This window comes from Molothrus ater, chromosome Z, assembly GCF_012460135.2.
Source record: "Molothrus ater isolate BHLD 08-10-18 breed brown headed cowbird chromosome Z, BPBGC_Mater_1.1, whole genome shotgun sequence".
NCBI classification, from domain to species: domain Eukaryota; kingdom Metazoa; phylum Chordata; class Aves; order Passeriformes; family Icteridae; genus Molothrus; species Molothrus ater.
The window spans coordinates 47,113,083-47,125,629 of NC_050511.2; the positions used below are offsets into that span (position 1 = coordinate 47,113,083).

Consider the following 12,547-nt stretch of genomic DNA (forward strand, 5'->3'; position numbering starts at 1 on the left):
TTTGGCATTAAAAAAAAAATCAGTCCAAAATTCCAGTTTATAGTAGTAACTGCTGGGCAGTTGAACTTGAAAGGTTTTGATATTTTCCTATTCTTAAAACACAAGGATTTCAGAGTAAAACTTTGCAATTCAGCCTAAGTAAGTACTAAATGTTGATGGGATAACATATTAATAAGAATTTAGCTTGATACAAGAAGCCTTTCTTTCAATACACTGCTTCAGTGAAGGTGGGAGGGTGGGGAAGAACACCAGCACTCTATTTGGCCTTTGAGAATATCTGATTTTTTTAAAAAAAAAACCCTGAAGCTGAAATTGCATAATTCTTACAAAGATTACTACCATATTAACTATGTTCACAGAATCATAGAACAGCTATGGTTGGGAGGGACCTCTAAAGGTCATTTTGCAACCCAAGGAATTGCCCAGGACAATGTCCAAATGTCCAGACAGCATCTGAACATCTCCAAGGATGGAGACACCAAGACCTCTCTTGGCAATCTCCTCCCACTGGTGCTTGGTCCCTCAGAGTGAAGAAGTGTTTCCTGTTGTTCACAGGGAACATCCTGTGTTTCACACTGTTTGAGCCCACTGCTTCTTGCTCTGTCATAAAGCAACACTGAAAAGAGCCTGGCTGCATATTCTTTTGTGCCCTCCATTCAGATATTTGTACACAAACAGCAGAGATATCCCTGAACTATCCCATCACTGGACCAAACAGACATGGCTTTCAGCTTCTCCTCATGAGAGACACTTCAGACCCTGCAGGATTGTGGTGGGCCTCTGATGGATTTACTAGAGGAGCCACTATCAAGCAATAGCCTGTTTCAGGTACAGCACAGTCTTTGTGCCCTCCTGAAGTCTCTTATTTCATAACTGTTTTAACAGTTGTTTTTTATCCAGAAACAGCCAGACCTGACTGCACTAAAAACATGTTAGGAAATTACTTTGAAGTAATTTCTCCACTATATTAATTGTTGTGGTGGTTGCTGTAAATACAGTTAAGAGTGAGAATTGTTTATCTCTGAGTAAGAGTGGTTTATCCCTGTAAATATATTCACATGGCACTGTTGATTGGGCAGTCACTGACTACACTGAGTGCATAAGTGTAATTACTAGTTGCTAACTGACATAGAAATTGCTGATGAGGATCTTGAAAGTGTGGAGATTGTCTTCTTGATGGCACAAAATAGATGGAATTGTACCATGCCAGTATTCTCTTAGGTTACAGAAGACTGCCAGTATCTGACAGTATTTGTATTCATTCTAGCTCATGCAAACTTGTCAAAGAAATTAGAATTAAAATAAATGGAAAGTCAAGACTCCTATGATTCTGTTCCTACAGGGACAAGAAGATTGTAAGCTGAAGTTTTGCTCTGCATCACAACACTAAGGATAAAATGACAGAACCACCAAACTTTTTAAAAATAAATTTAATTTTATCTATTAGAAATATCCCCAATAAGTCCACCTTTCCACAAAGGCTTAGATTTTAAACAGAGTTCACATTTTTTTAAATGAATAAACAGCTAAATAATGTTAATATTAGATTCAGATTCTATTTAACTGAATAAGAAAGCAAGTCAGTGTCAGGTAATCAGGAAGGAATAAAAATTTTTTATACTGTCAGTTAATTTCTAGATCACTGATATGAGCATAGAACTTCAGAGTCAAGCAAAGTGGATCAAATACATGAAATCAGCATGTGATCTTCAATGGTTCTACAGATGCCAGCAGTATTTTAATGACTTTCGCATTGTATTCTAAGGTAAGTCAAGCCAACTGTCATACAAAACAGTTAATAAATGCTGTTTACTTTATATGGGTGTGTCCAGTTTCCTGATACACGGAAAAATTCAGCACTGTAAACAAGCCTTCTAATACAATCCACAGAAAAATTGTTCGTTTTATGGTTCACACTTTAGCATGATTACTATAGTTTCATTGTGCTCAGGAGAAGCAGGTTTGTACCTGGACCTTTCTGTTTAATTGTTTTTGATTAGGATGCCATTTTCCGGATCATGTAGTTCAGAATGCCGCCATTGTGGAAGTAAGTGAGCTCCACATCAGTGTCAAATCTCATGATGGCATTAAAGGTTTTCCCAGTGTCCAGCTGTTAGGGTCAAAAAAAGTCATTCAAGCAGCAGAACCTTGCACATGTTACTTGACATCATAGTAAAATAAAGACTACTAGCATAGTTTTGCTATCTTAAAAAATTGTGATAGAAAGCTAAAATGAACAGGCACCAATGCTTCTATCCACACTAGACTACAGGAAGCTGCTTGAGAGGAAAATGGTTTAAAACAAACCATAACAAACACAGTATGGAATCTCTTTGCATTTGCTGCTTCATTTATAACTGAGAAATTTATAGTAGACTCTGAGTGACTAGTCCAAAATACAGGATGGCTTTGTGCTAATTAAAACAGTTTGAGCATCCTGCTTTTGTATCCTCTCATAGTAAATCACAGAATGGTTTGGGCTGGAAGGGACATTAGGGACCACCTAGTTCGAGCCCCCACTGCCATGGGTAGGGAACATTCCACTAGAGAAGGTTGCTCCAAGCCTTATCCAACCTGACCTTGAATCCTTCCAGAGAGAAGGAATCCACAGCTTCTCTGGGCAGTAGTTCCAGTGCCTCATCTCAAATTATTCCTTTTATCTAACCTAATTTTACCCCCCTCCAGTTTAACCCCTATTAGAATAACTATTTTAATCTCCTTCACCATCTCAATTCTTCTCCCTATTTTAAGCTAATCTCACTGCCATATGACAAAGCATATGTTTTGAAGAGACAGTTAATTTTGAGTAAAATTACAGAGATTCAGAGAATTCAGCTCTTAGGTGTCTCATACCTTAATCTGGACATTCATCTGTGGTTTTAGGTTTTCAGGAATGATAATAGTGTAACGCTCCCGTCCAGTGAGTCCTAAAGTTCCTGCATCCTCTCCAGGTAAATACTGCAGAGGAATCACTCCCATTCCTACTAGGTTGCTTCTATGAATTCTCTCATAGCTTTCAGCAAGCACAGCCTTGACACCCTGGGAAATACACAACAGGTTGAGTTATTTCATAGTTCAGAACAGTCTTTCTGTACTCACAAGAAGAAAATGGGTTTGTTTGCGGTCCCCTCCATTTCATTTACCAGCTACTGGTAGAGTCAGCAGGTCTGTCTGACAGCAAACTGTCCAGGATGACTTGATTGTACATTAACTTTCACACCTCTCTAAAAGAAGCCTGACTCAAAGAAGTAACACATTTTCTCAGGAATCCTACATCTACTTTAACATGTCTTATGCAGTGCACCACTAAACATTTCCATTACTCTTCCTAATTCAATGTTGCCCTCCTATAAGCACCAGTGTGCAGTTCAATTAATTTTGAAAATTTTACATGTTAATACAGTTAACACAAAAACTCATTGCCAGAAAAAAACTCCCAAAACCTAGATGAACTTAAATACCAACTCTCTTGTGCATTTTTCTAATAATGCAAGAAAGCTTGAATCAGAGGTCTTTATGTAAACAGTGTAAGACTGGACAGACAAAGAAAGAAACAGGTATTTCACTGTGTATGGATCTGGATTTGGCTCCCATGGTGAAGCTGTGCTAAATTTAATTTTCACTGATAGTCTTCTCTTACACTTTCTTGTTTCCTTGCTAAGTGAGCTTACGGATGCTTCTGAAAGCAGACCTATAGCTTATGGGGCTACTGAAAGTGGAAGTAAAGAAATTGGCCTTTCTAGTGTGGCCTTGTGGACTTCTAGATGAAGATTAATCAAGCCTTCCAGTCGGAACAGGAACTATTAATATTAAATAGCTTTTGCCAACTCTACTGTGTCTCTTGGAGGCAGCTGAGATTTCAAAATATCTCTTGCTACCAAAAGTGAGAATGAGTTACCCAGGATTTGGTCATAAGCTATTCGTACTAACAAATAAATGCACTGTTAACACTGTCCTCCTAGTTTACTGTAGCCACTCACCAAGAGGAATGGTCCTTTAGCAGCCCAGTCTCTGGAGCTTCCTGCACCATATTCCTTCCCAGCCAGCACAATCAGAGGATGACCAGCCTGCTTGTATCTTTCTGCAGCATCAAACACGTCCAGCTGGAATAAAAATGCCAAATGCTTTGTAAACTTTTTGCGAGTGGAATCACAGTTCCAGGGAAAGGAGGAAAAGAAAGTGTCCCCACATAAAAAAATTGAAGCCCACAACTTCACCAAGCAGCAGTTTAAGGATATTGACCATACAGCACTTTGTGGCTTCTAGTCTGATCTCTCTCCCAATGCAAACCTGCACCTTCCATTGGTGCTTTTACAGTGGTTACATTGTCCACTGATACGCCTGAAAGGACCATATTGCATAGGTATATGTGACTGCTTCCCTGAGTCAGCTCCTGCCCCCTCAATTAGCTTTACTTAAAAGATACTGAAGTAAATTACCTAAGCTGGTAAGAAGGAAAGCCAGCAGTAATCCACTCTGTTGTCAGTACGGCACAGTTTAGAGCAGCATGTGTACTTACAGTTTCCCCAGAAGGGAAGTGGATTGTCTGAGGTCCTTGTTTATCAATAAACTTGTTTACCAAGCGAATGTTTGCAAATGTCCCTCTGGCCATGACAGCATCATTCCCTCTGCGGGAGCCATAAGAATTGAACTCTCGAGGAGTCAAGCTATTAAGGGAAAAGAAGAAGGGAAACTGTGTTAGTTTTGGACTAAAAGCACTCTGCTCTAAAAAAAGAAAGTAATAAATTGGTGTTTCTGAGGCAGGTATGTATGTAGTTCCCACCCTAGCTGTAGCACCCACTTCTCCTTTGAGACGTTTTGAAGGAAAAGTAATTTACACATAGCTACAGTTTGGTCAGAAAAAGCAGCTTTCATAATGTTCTCAACTCTTGCCCTAGAAATAGTGTCCAACAGTGATGCAAAGATATAATTCACATTAAGTCAGCAGATGAAACACTAGTTTTTTTTAATAGCTGGTGCCCAAAGATCCTCATTGTTTATACTACTATAGCATCTAGATCAAGGGCAGAGCACTGTGCTGAATATCTAAAAGGCAGCAAGAATCTCTGCTGCACGTTAGAACTACAGAAGAAAAATTTCACTTGCAAACAGAAATATGAGAATGAGGGCACTCATCACTACAGCCTAACCAGCAAACAAAACATGCACTAGAATGTGACTAGAAAATTAGACGGTGTGCACTGGGCTACATCCAAACCGCAGCTATGACATACAGCATCTGTTTTGTAATGCATGTAGGACTATTCAGATTTCCTCGTAACTGACAGCAGGGGCTCAGAGAGTCCAGAGCAGTTGGTTTTCAGTATATCACTGTTTTAATCCATTCTCTTTCCAAAATTATTAGGTCTAGTGAGTTAGGACTTTTTATGTCAGTGCTGTCGCTCAAAACACCACTGAAGTTGTAAGAAGTGCTAAAATCAGAGAATAAAAGCATTATATTACCTGTGAAGTCTGAATAAGTCAACTTGGTAAGTCCCAGTCTTGCCTTAAGTTGAACCTCACGTACTAAACTGACAGACTGGCCATCGAAAAAGAGGAACAATTTACAAGACTCCAATCACAATAGATTTGCCAGCTATTGTAGCTGCACTGAAACCTAAACTTCTGGACGGTCTGTAGTGCCTAAGAGCCTAGATATGTGAAATAGTTGCACACACTAGAAGAAATTAATATAAAACTCATTTTGGCACTAACGAAAACAGTCATTTTGCTTTGATAGGGAGACAAATCTTGATTCCCTTATTTATGAATAAATGTACAGGCTAGTTTTCTTCCCCTATTTCCATAAAAAGGTCTTTAACTCTACAGGGAAAACAGATGTACACACTCTATTCTACTTCTTAAACTTAGTGAGAGCTGCTGAAGTAGCAGAAAGAGAAATGCTTTTCTTTCTTAATTTATATGTTGTCAAGGTATACAAGTGTATGTGAACAGACAGAAGGTATGTGTGCCTGTTACATGGCATAACAGTAGTGGTTTGTTTTCTCTTCCCAATGTATGACAAGAACAATAAGCAGTGCTTACCCTCTGCTGGTCAAATAACGGGCTGCAGGACTATTTCTTGCTATGTTCCCAGCTGGAGATATGTGGTCAGTTGTTACAGAATCCCCAAAACTCAACAGGACATAAGCACCTTCTACTGTTTTCGGGGTCTGAAGAGCCAAAGTCTAAGCCATCATAAATACAAAGAAAACAATTAATGTATGAAAAATAATTCCTTTACCTTCCTCAAAAAAGTGGAAATTGCAAAATGAAGTCTCCCTTCTTATAGAGATTAGGAGAAAGAAAAAAATCCAACACTATTAAAAATCTTTATGTTCTTGAACAAATAAGATGCCCTGGCTGTCTGCCAGCAAGCTCATGCATGAAGAAAATACAGCAGACAAAAAACCAGCCAAGGCTTCCCATGATACGTGAATGAAAATTGAGAATTCCTAGACATGTGCAGGCATTAAAGTCTCCATTTACTTTTAAATGGCACTGATTTACCAATTCAAACTGAACTATTTGCAAGCTGGCAAAACAGTGCATTTGATTTCCTGTTGTTTTTCTTCACTTGCTTTGTGATCATTTAGAAGCATTTCAACTTAGAAGGAAAAGGAGACTTTTCAAGAGCCCTGAGGTGAAAGGGAATCCTTACAATTTTGAGATTCACTCATGCCTTTGTATTAAAATGAACACAATAGCACAATTCTAACATTTAAGAACCAAGGCCTCAATAGGCTTTTATGAATCCTCTCAGGCCACTTCAAGTGGCTTTCCTTCTCCTTCAATATGAGTCAAGATCACTGCACACTTTGGCTTGATTCAAAGCACGTACGTACCAGACCATCAAAGAAAGGAGGAGACTTGATATAAGTCGACTTGGGATTCCAAGTATACAGTTTATCTGAAGGAGCATCTAAGGCATTCCAAGCTTTGTTTACTGTCTGAAAAACATACAAAATCCTTTCACTGATTTCTAAGTTTTCAGAAGCAACATAATTACTTCAGAATCCAGGTAAAATTACAAATTAGACTTTAGCAAAAGCCTTATGTATTTCTTAGAGCACTTTGGAAAATGCAAATGCTAAAATAACTATCTACATTATTTTTGGGGTTGTTTTTAATGATTCTATCTATTAAAAGATTTAGGAAAATCCTAATTTCATTACAAAAGAAGAGACATTCATCCTGTTTTTTGAGAATAACCTGTATTATGTACACAGGTAACAGTTTATAATTGTCTATTGTTTTTTTAAGTAATATTAAGAAGCTTCCCTAACATAAAAACAAGAATATAAGAATATTTTGTTTCAAAACTTGAGAAAGATTTGTAGGAAGATATTATCAAGTACAAGTCTTTTTTCTGATATCAATCCTATTAGTTAATGCAAATGAATTTTATGTCAGCTGAAAAAAATCAAACATCTGTGAAGCTGGAATATTCCACCTTCTAGTATCAGCTGGGGGTGGCTGTTGAAAACATATCATTGACATGTTACCTTAAAAATACTGTAAGGAGCAATTTTCAAAACATGAGTGTCTGAAAGAATGAATTAATTATCCAGAAGATTGTTTTTTTTTAAAAACCCTCATCTGAATATCTGTCAGAACAAGAGTAAAATCTAGACAGGAGAAAGTGAAAATGAAAATTGAAAAATTGAAAAATGGAAATTTCATTATCATAATCATCTTATTTCAGAATAGCAGAGTACATCAATCAAATACTGCCAAGAGAATTAATTCACCTCTATTTTTTCGTAGACCTCCTTGAACATCCCAGGAATAACAAATTGACGCTCAACAGCCTGAATCTCATTTCTTGTTGGCCAGATATCTTTCAGGAAAATCTTCTTCCCCGAAGCATTTATTCCTGTATAAAATGATATCGTCAATTTTGTTGCATATATTTTTCATTAAGAAGAAAGAGAAGTTTACCCCTGTGTTCTCTGGCTATGTGTTTCTTGTAACACTCACAGGACACACTTTATTTCACTTGCAAGGATCTGACAGAAAACTGAATCACAAACTTGATAATACCCGTACATAACTCTTCTTTTGTGATTTCCAATCGCCTTCCAGAATAATTTATAGAATCATTTATGCTGGAAAGGCTCTTTGAAGGTTCTTGAAGGTCTTTGACAATCTACTACCTCAGGTTGGCTCTTGAAAGACTGCCACCTGATATAACCAAAAATATGATCCAGTGGAATTAGGGGGAAGTCAAGCCAGATCATTATTCTTTCTCCATCATCTCTGACTCCTTTTTGCTCTGACTCTTAACATTGTATAATTTGTCTCCCACAGGCATGTACTTAGTACTTCAAAGCTCTTCCCTAGGACAAATATTTCTGAAGTGCTTAATTCCCAAGAGTTTAGTTCATAAGCTGTGAAAAGAAGCATCCCAACACTGTCTTACCTAAAGGCTCTTTCTCAAAGTCGATCCGGATGGTCCCTGCAATTGCATAGGCTATCACCAGCGGTGGGGAGGCCAGGTAGTTAGCACGGGTGTTGGGATGGACACGCCCTTCAAAATTCCTATTGCCAGACAACACACCCACTGCCACAAGGTCTCCCTATAACACGGAGTTTGAGACAAAGATAGGTCAGGCTCTTGCAGAATCCACACACACAGCAAGTCTGCAGAGCCACACTGCACTACAACAACAATGGCCAGTCACAGAACTGTCGCCTGAACAATCCCAAAACAATTCCCACAGAAAAGAATATAGACTGAATTTACTTTGTACAGAGCTGAAAAGAGTCAACACACAGTATAATACATCTCAGAACAGCACACAGCAGAGAGCAGCTAACATAAATGAGCTGCACAAGAAAAACTGCATACCTGTGTAATGGCCTCAACAACAGACTCTGGTAGGGGTCCACTATTGCCAATACATGTCATACAGCCATAACCCACCACATCAAACCTATACAAAGTATAAAAATAATGATGAACAAAAAGCTACCTTGGAGCAAGACATTTAACCACTCAGCAGATGGCAATGGTTACTTTCAGGAGAAACACTGTTTTAACGAATGAAATGCTACTGATAACAGCATTTTTAAATGCACTATTTTTACCACTGCAGTGACTGTCCATGCACACAGAATGGGAAATGTGTTACCTAGCAAGAGAAACAACAATACAGTGTCATTTACACTGTTACGAAACAATTAGTCTTGAAAATAACCCATTCTCCTGCTTAAGAACATAAGTCTTCAAGAAGTTACAGCAGGCCTTCATGATTGGTTCAAAGCCAGCCAGCACAACAGCAATGTGTTTACTCATGCAGGATCACACCATAAGGTACCTGGAATATCTTTTAAGTTGTACAGAGAAATAGTAATTCAATTGCATCACTTGCTTGTGGATGTTAGCTTGGTCAGGGAGAGAGAAATGGCAATAGTTTCTCACAGTGGTTTGTGAGAATTTTAGGGAGTTGTAGAAATGTGATAACTTATTAGTATAAACAATCTGCACATGGTGTTTTTCCACTTTGTTTTCTTGTTCTTCTCAAAGACAGTGTGTGAGAAAGATGTTTTTTATTAACTAATTAATCAAGTAAAATGTATCATATCAGTTTATATAAACTGGAGAACTCTTTGTAACAAAGCTTCTTTTCTCTTCTTACAATTGAGTCTCTTGTCTGTTCTTGTGTCATTCTTAGCTCAAGAGTAACACTTGTTGATAATGCTTTTAGTTAAGCAGCCATAGCACAACAGTAAGAAAAGCACTCTTACCCTAGCTGTGAAAGGTAACGCATAACTCCACTCTCCCTCAGATAGTAAGTGACAACCCCGCTTCCTGGGGACAGGCTAGTTTTAATGTACGGCTTCACTGTCAAACCAGCTTCAACAGCTTTCTTGGCAAGTAATCCTGAAAAATACAGAGGATAGCTGCAGATTTTCCTGGAAGTGAGACAGTTTGGTGGATAAGCATGTTAGGAGAGATACCATTACAGAACTGGGAACAGAAAAGGCACCAGCAATGAAACAGTACAGCAAGCCAACGGCACTAATTCCGTGACAACCAGCTAGAGGACAAGTGCTCTGTTGAACAGTACATCCAGCCTGCAATTTCTGTTCCACTAGAAAATTAATGGAAGTTGCATTCAATAAGATGCACTCACTGGGGCAGCAAGAAGACATTCAAAATTCAGAGCACTATTTGTAAGCCAAATGTCTCACAAAAAATGCAATGAAGACCTGTTAAGTTCCCACTTACTATGGTGCACTAATCCAGAGAAGAAACAACTGCCAGCATAGGACTGGCTGCCCTCAGGAGCAGAAGGCTATGAGAGCACCAATGCTGGCCCTTGCCTCAAACAAGCCATCTCACAATCCACAGATTGTTACACAAGTGCTGTTTTACCACTCCTGGATTTGTAATATGCATAGAGATATTTCAGTGGAAGGTCTTACTAGACACACATTTATCCTGCATTCTTTCCTTTGAAATAAATTGTCCATACCAAGATGCATGTTCAGAGAACAAGTCCTCTCCAGTTCTTTTCCAGGATGAACATAAAAGAAGCACCAGATAGGCAAACTATGCAAAACTTCACATTCCCATGCTGCATTTTCCCCCTCACACATGACATTCATTTAGATAAGAAAATAGACATAAGCTGTGCTTTGATCCAACGTGATCTCCAACAGGAAGATGTCATCAAACTGGTTTGTCTTTGCCAGCTGTCTGGCACCTCTGTTAGACATGACCTGGACCATGACACTTTTAAGTGTTGTGTGAGATGGCTTACACATGTAAATTTAAAGAAGCGGTCCTATTCCTGAAGTTGCTGAGATTCCTTAGCTACTAGAAGAACCTGCAGAAACTACAGCTCTTGAATACTTCTGCAAATGAGACCATGAACAAATACTCATCCTAGGAACTGACAGTTTGACAACCTGTTTGAAAGTGTTGGCCTTCATCTTGCTGCTTATACCATCTCCAAAAAGATAGCATAGTCAAACTCTCAAAGTTGGCAAGGAAATGCCAGAACTTCAGTTCCTCTGAGTAAAATTAATCCAACACCTCTTTAAGGTCAGACTAGGCTATCAAAGTTCCTACAGCACATACCCACTATCCCCACAGACACACAGCCCCTGCATAGTGCACAGGATATATAGCACGGAGTTTGAAACAGCTGCTCGTATCCGGGATTTTTTTAGCTTGGTTACTTAATTGGGAACACTGTATGTTTATTTACTTGCATTTGAAACCTCATCCTGAAAGCCAAACTATTGTGTTTCTTCTGGGTATCTCTTGTGGGCATTCTCAACACTGCTGTTTACTAACAGTTATCAGAGACTCACAGAATTAATTTTTCCTTCCTTGGCAAGGTCAAAACATAAATGTTTCTGTACAGAAAGGCAGCAAAGGTGAGAGTAGCCACTAAATCTGAGCACATACACCAAAATCCTTAGGACTACATTCTTGAGGGTGCTGTGCATTGCATAGTAGTGAATGCACTCAAAGTGCATTCAACATCCCTACTGCTTCAGAAAGGGTTAAAAATGCATGTCATTAGCCTGGGAGTCAAACATTAGAGGAAACTATCCTCAACAGGCACAACTGAAGGATACATCCACCTAAAACTAAGGGAATAGACAAGGCAAACAGAGTCTGCCTGGAGAAAACCTACTTCTTGATCCTTGGAAGAAAGAAATACAGATATATTTCGGTGATAATGCAGAATGGACCCGAGGAAAGTGGTATGCTGCCCGGGCTGTCCTGTAAAAGTCAAGTGGATTGGGACATCTTGTTCAATTCTGAACTCAATTCAATTCCTCTCAAAGTGGTAAGAAAATGAGTAGGTCTCTCCTTTGCTTCTCCTTTGCCCCACATCTTAGTTGATGATGGACTTTGAACCTGTTGCTAGAGTTTAAAAGACCTTTGGCCTGGGAGGGGGTGAACTGCTGGTATGTAAAGTATGCAAAGATAGATGCTAATCTAAAAACAAGTGATAAATATCACCTCAAAAAGCCAAACACAAAGTGACTGTTGACAGCCCAAAAGCTTCCCAGCACCACACAGGAACTAACAGAAATTATATTTCTTTAACCAGGAAGTAATCCCCTCTGGTGAAGGGCCTTTGTACTGCCCAGTGCACATCCCTTCTGACCTTTGTAGGAATAAAGTCTGCATCCCATGAACGGTCTGACAGACTTGTAAGCCTCTATGCAGCGATTATCATACAGTGACAGATACCATCTATGTATATGTTTACAGAGGAGAGAAAGAAATATGTAAACATGTAGCCAAGCACCTGGGAAACTGGGCCAAACTTGTCCAGCATAGACTGAACCCTTTGAGCTGACATTCTTCATTCCTATTTTGTTGCCAGAAGCACACGTTAGGAATGACAAATTTTCTGTCCAGACTAGTTATGTTAAAAATGAACAATCTCATGACCTGAAATTTTATACAACCAAGTCAGACTAACTGTTCTGTAGTGGTGCATACCAAGCTCACCTCTGGGTTCCTCTTGGATGCAATTAGGATGTAAATGAAAAGGCTGTGAAAGCTGGCAATCCC

General features: G+C 38.9%; 1 protein-coding gene across 2 annotated transcripts in view; it reads right to left on the reverse strand.

Annotated features, from left to right (window-relative positions):
• Positions 1-1,414: 1,414 nt before the first annotated feature.
• The window catches only part of ACO1 (aconitase 1), a 55,504-nt gene continuing 44,371 nt past the window's right edge, over positions 1,415-12,547 (reverse strand). For both annotated transcript variants that reach the window (XM_054517868.1, XM_036402944.1), the window contains exons 12-21: positions 9,751-9,886; positions 8,852-8,936; positions 8,423-8,579; positions 7,752-7,876; positions 6,846-6,950; positions 6,046-6,188; positions 4,520-4,667; positions 3,981-4,103; positions 2,854-3,039; positions 1,415-2,110 (exon numbers count right to left, since the gene is read on the reverse strand). In XM_054517868.1, the coding sequence (XP_054373843.1) occupies positions 1,997-2,110; positions 2,854-3,039; positions 3,981-4,103; positions 4,520-4,667; positions 6,046-6,188; positions 6,846-6,950; positions 7,752-7,876; positions 8,423-8,579; positions 8,852-8,936; positions 9,751-9,886 (1,322 nt within the window). In that variant the 3' untranslated portion in view covers positions 1,415-1,996. The remainder of the gene's footprint in view (positions 2,111-2,853; positions 3,040-3,980; positions 4,104-4,519; positions 4,668-6,045; positions 6,189-6,845; positions 6,951-7,751; positions 7,877-8,422; positions 8,580-8,851; positions 8,937-9,750; positions 9,887-12,547) is intronic.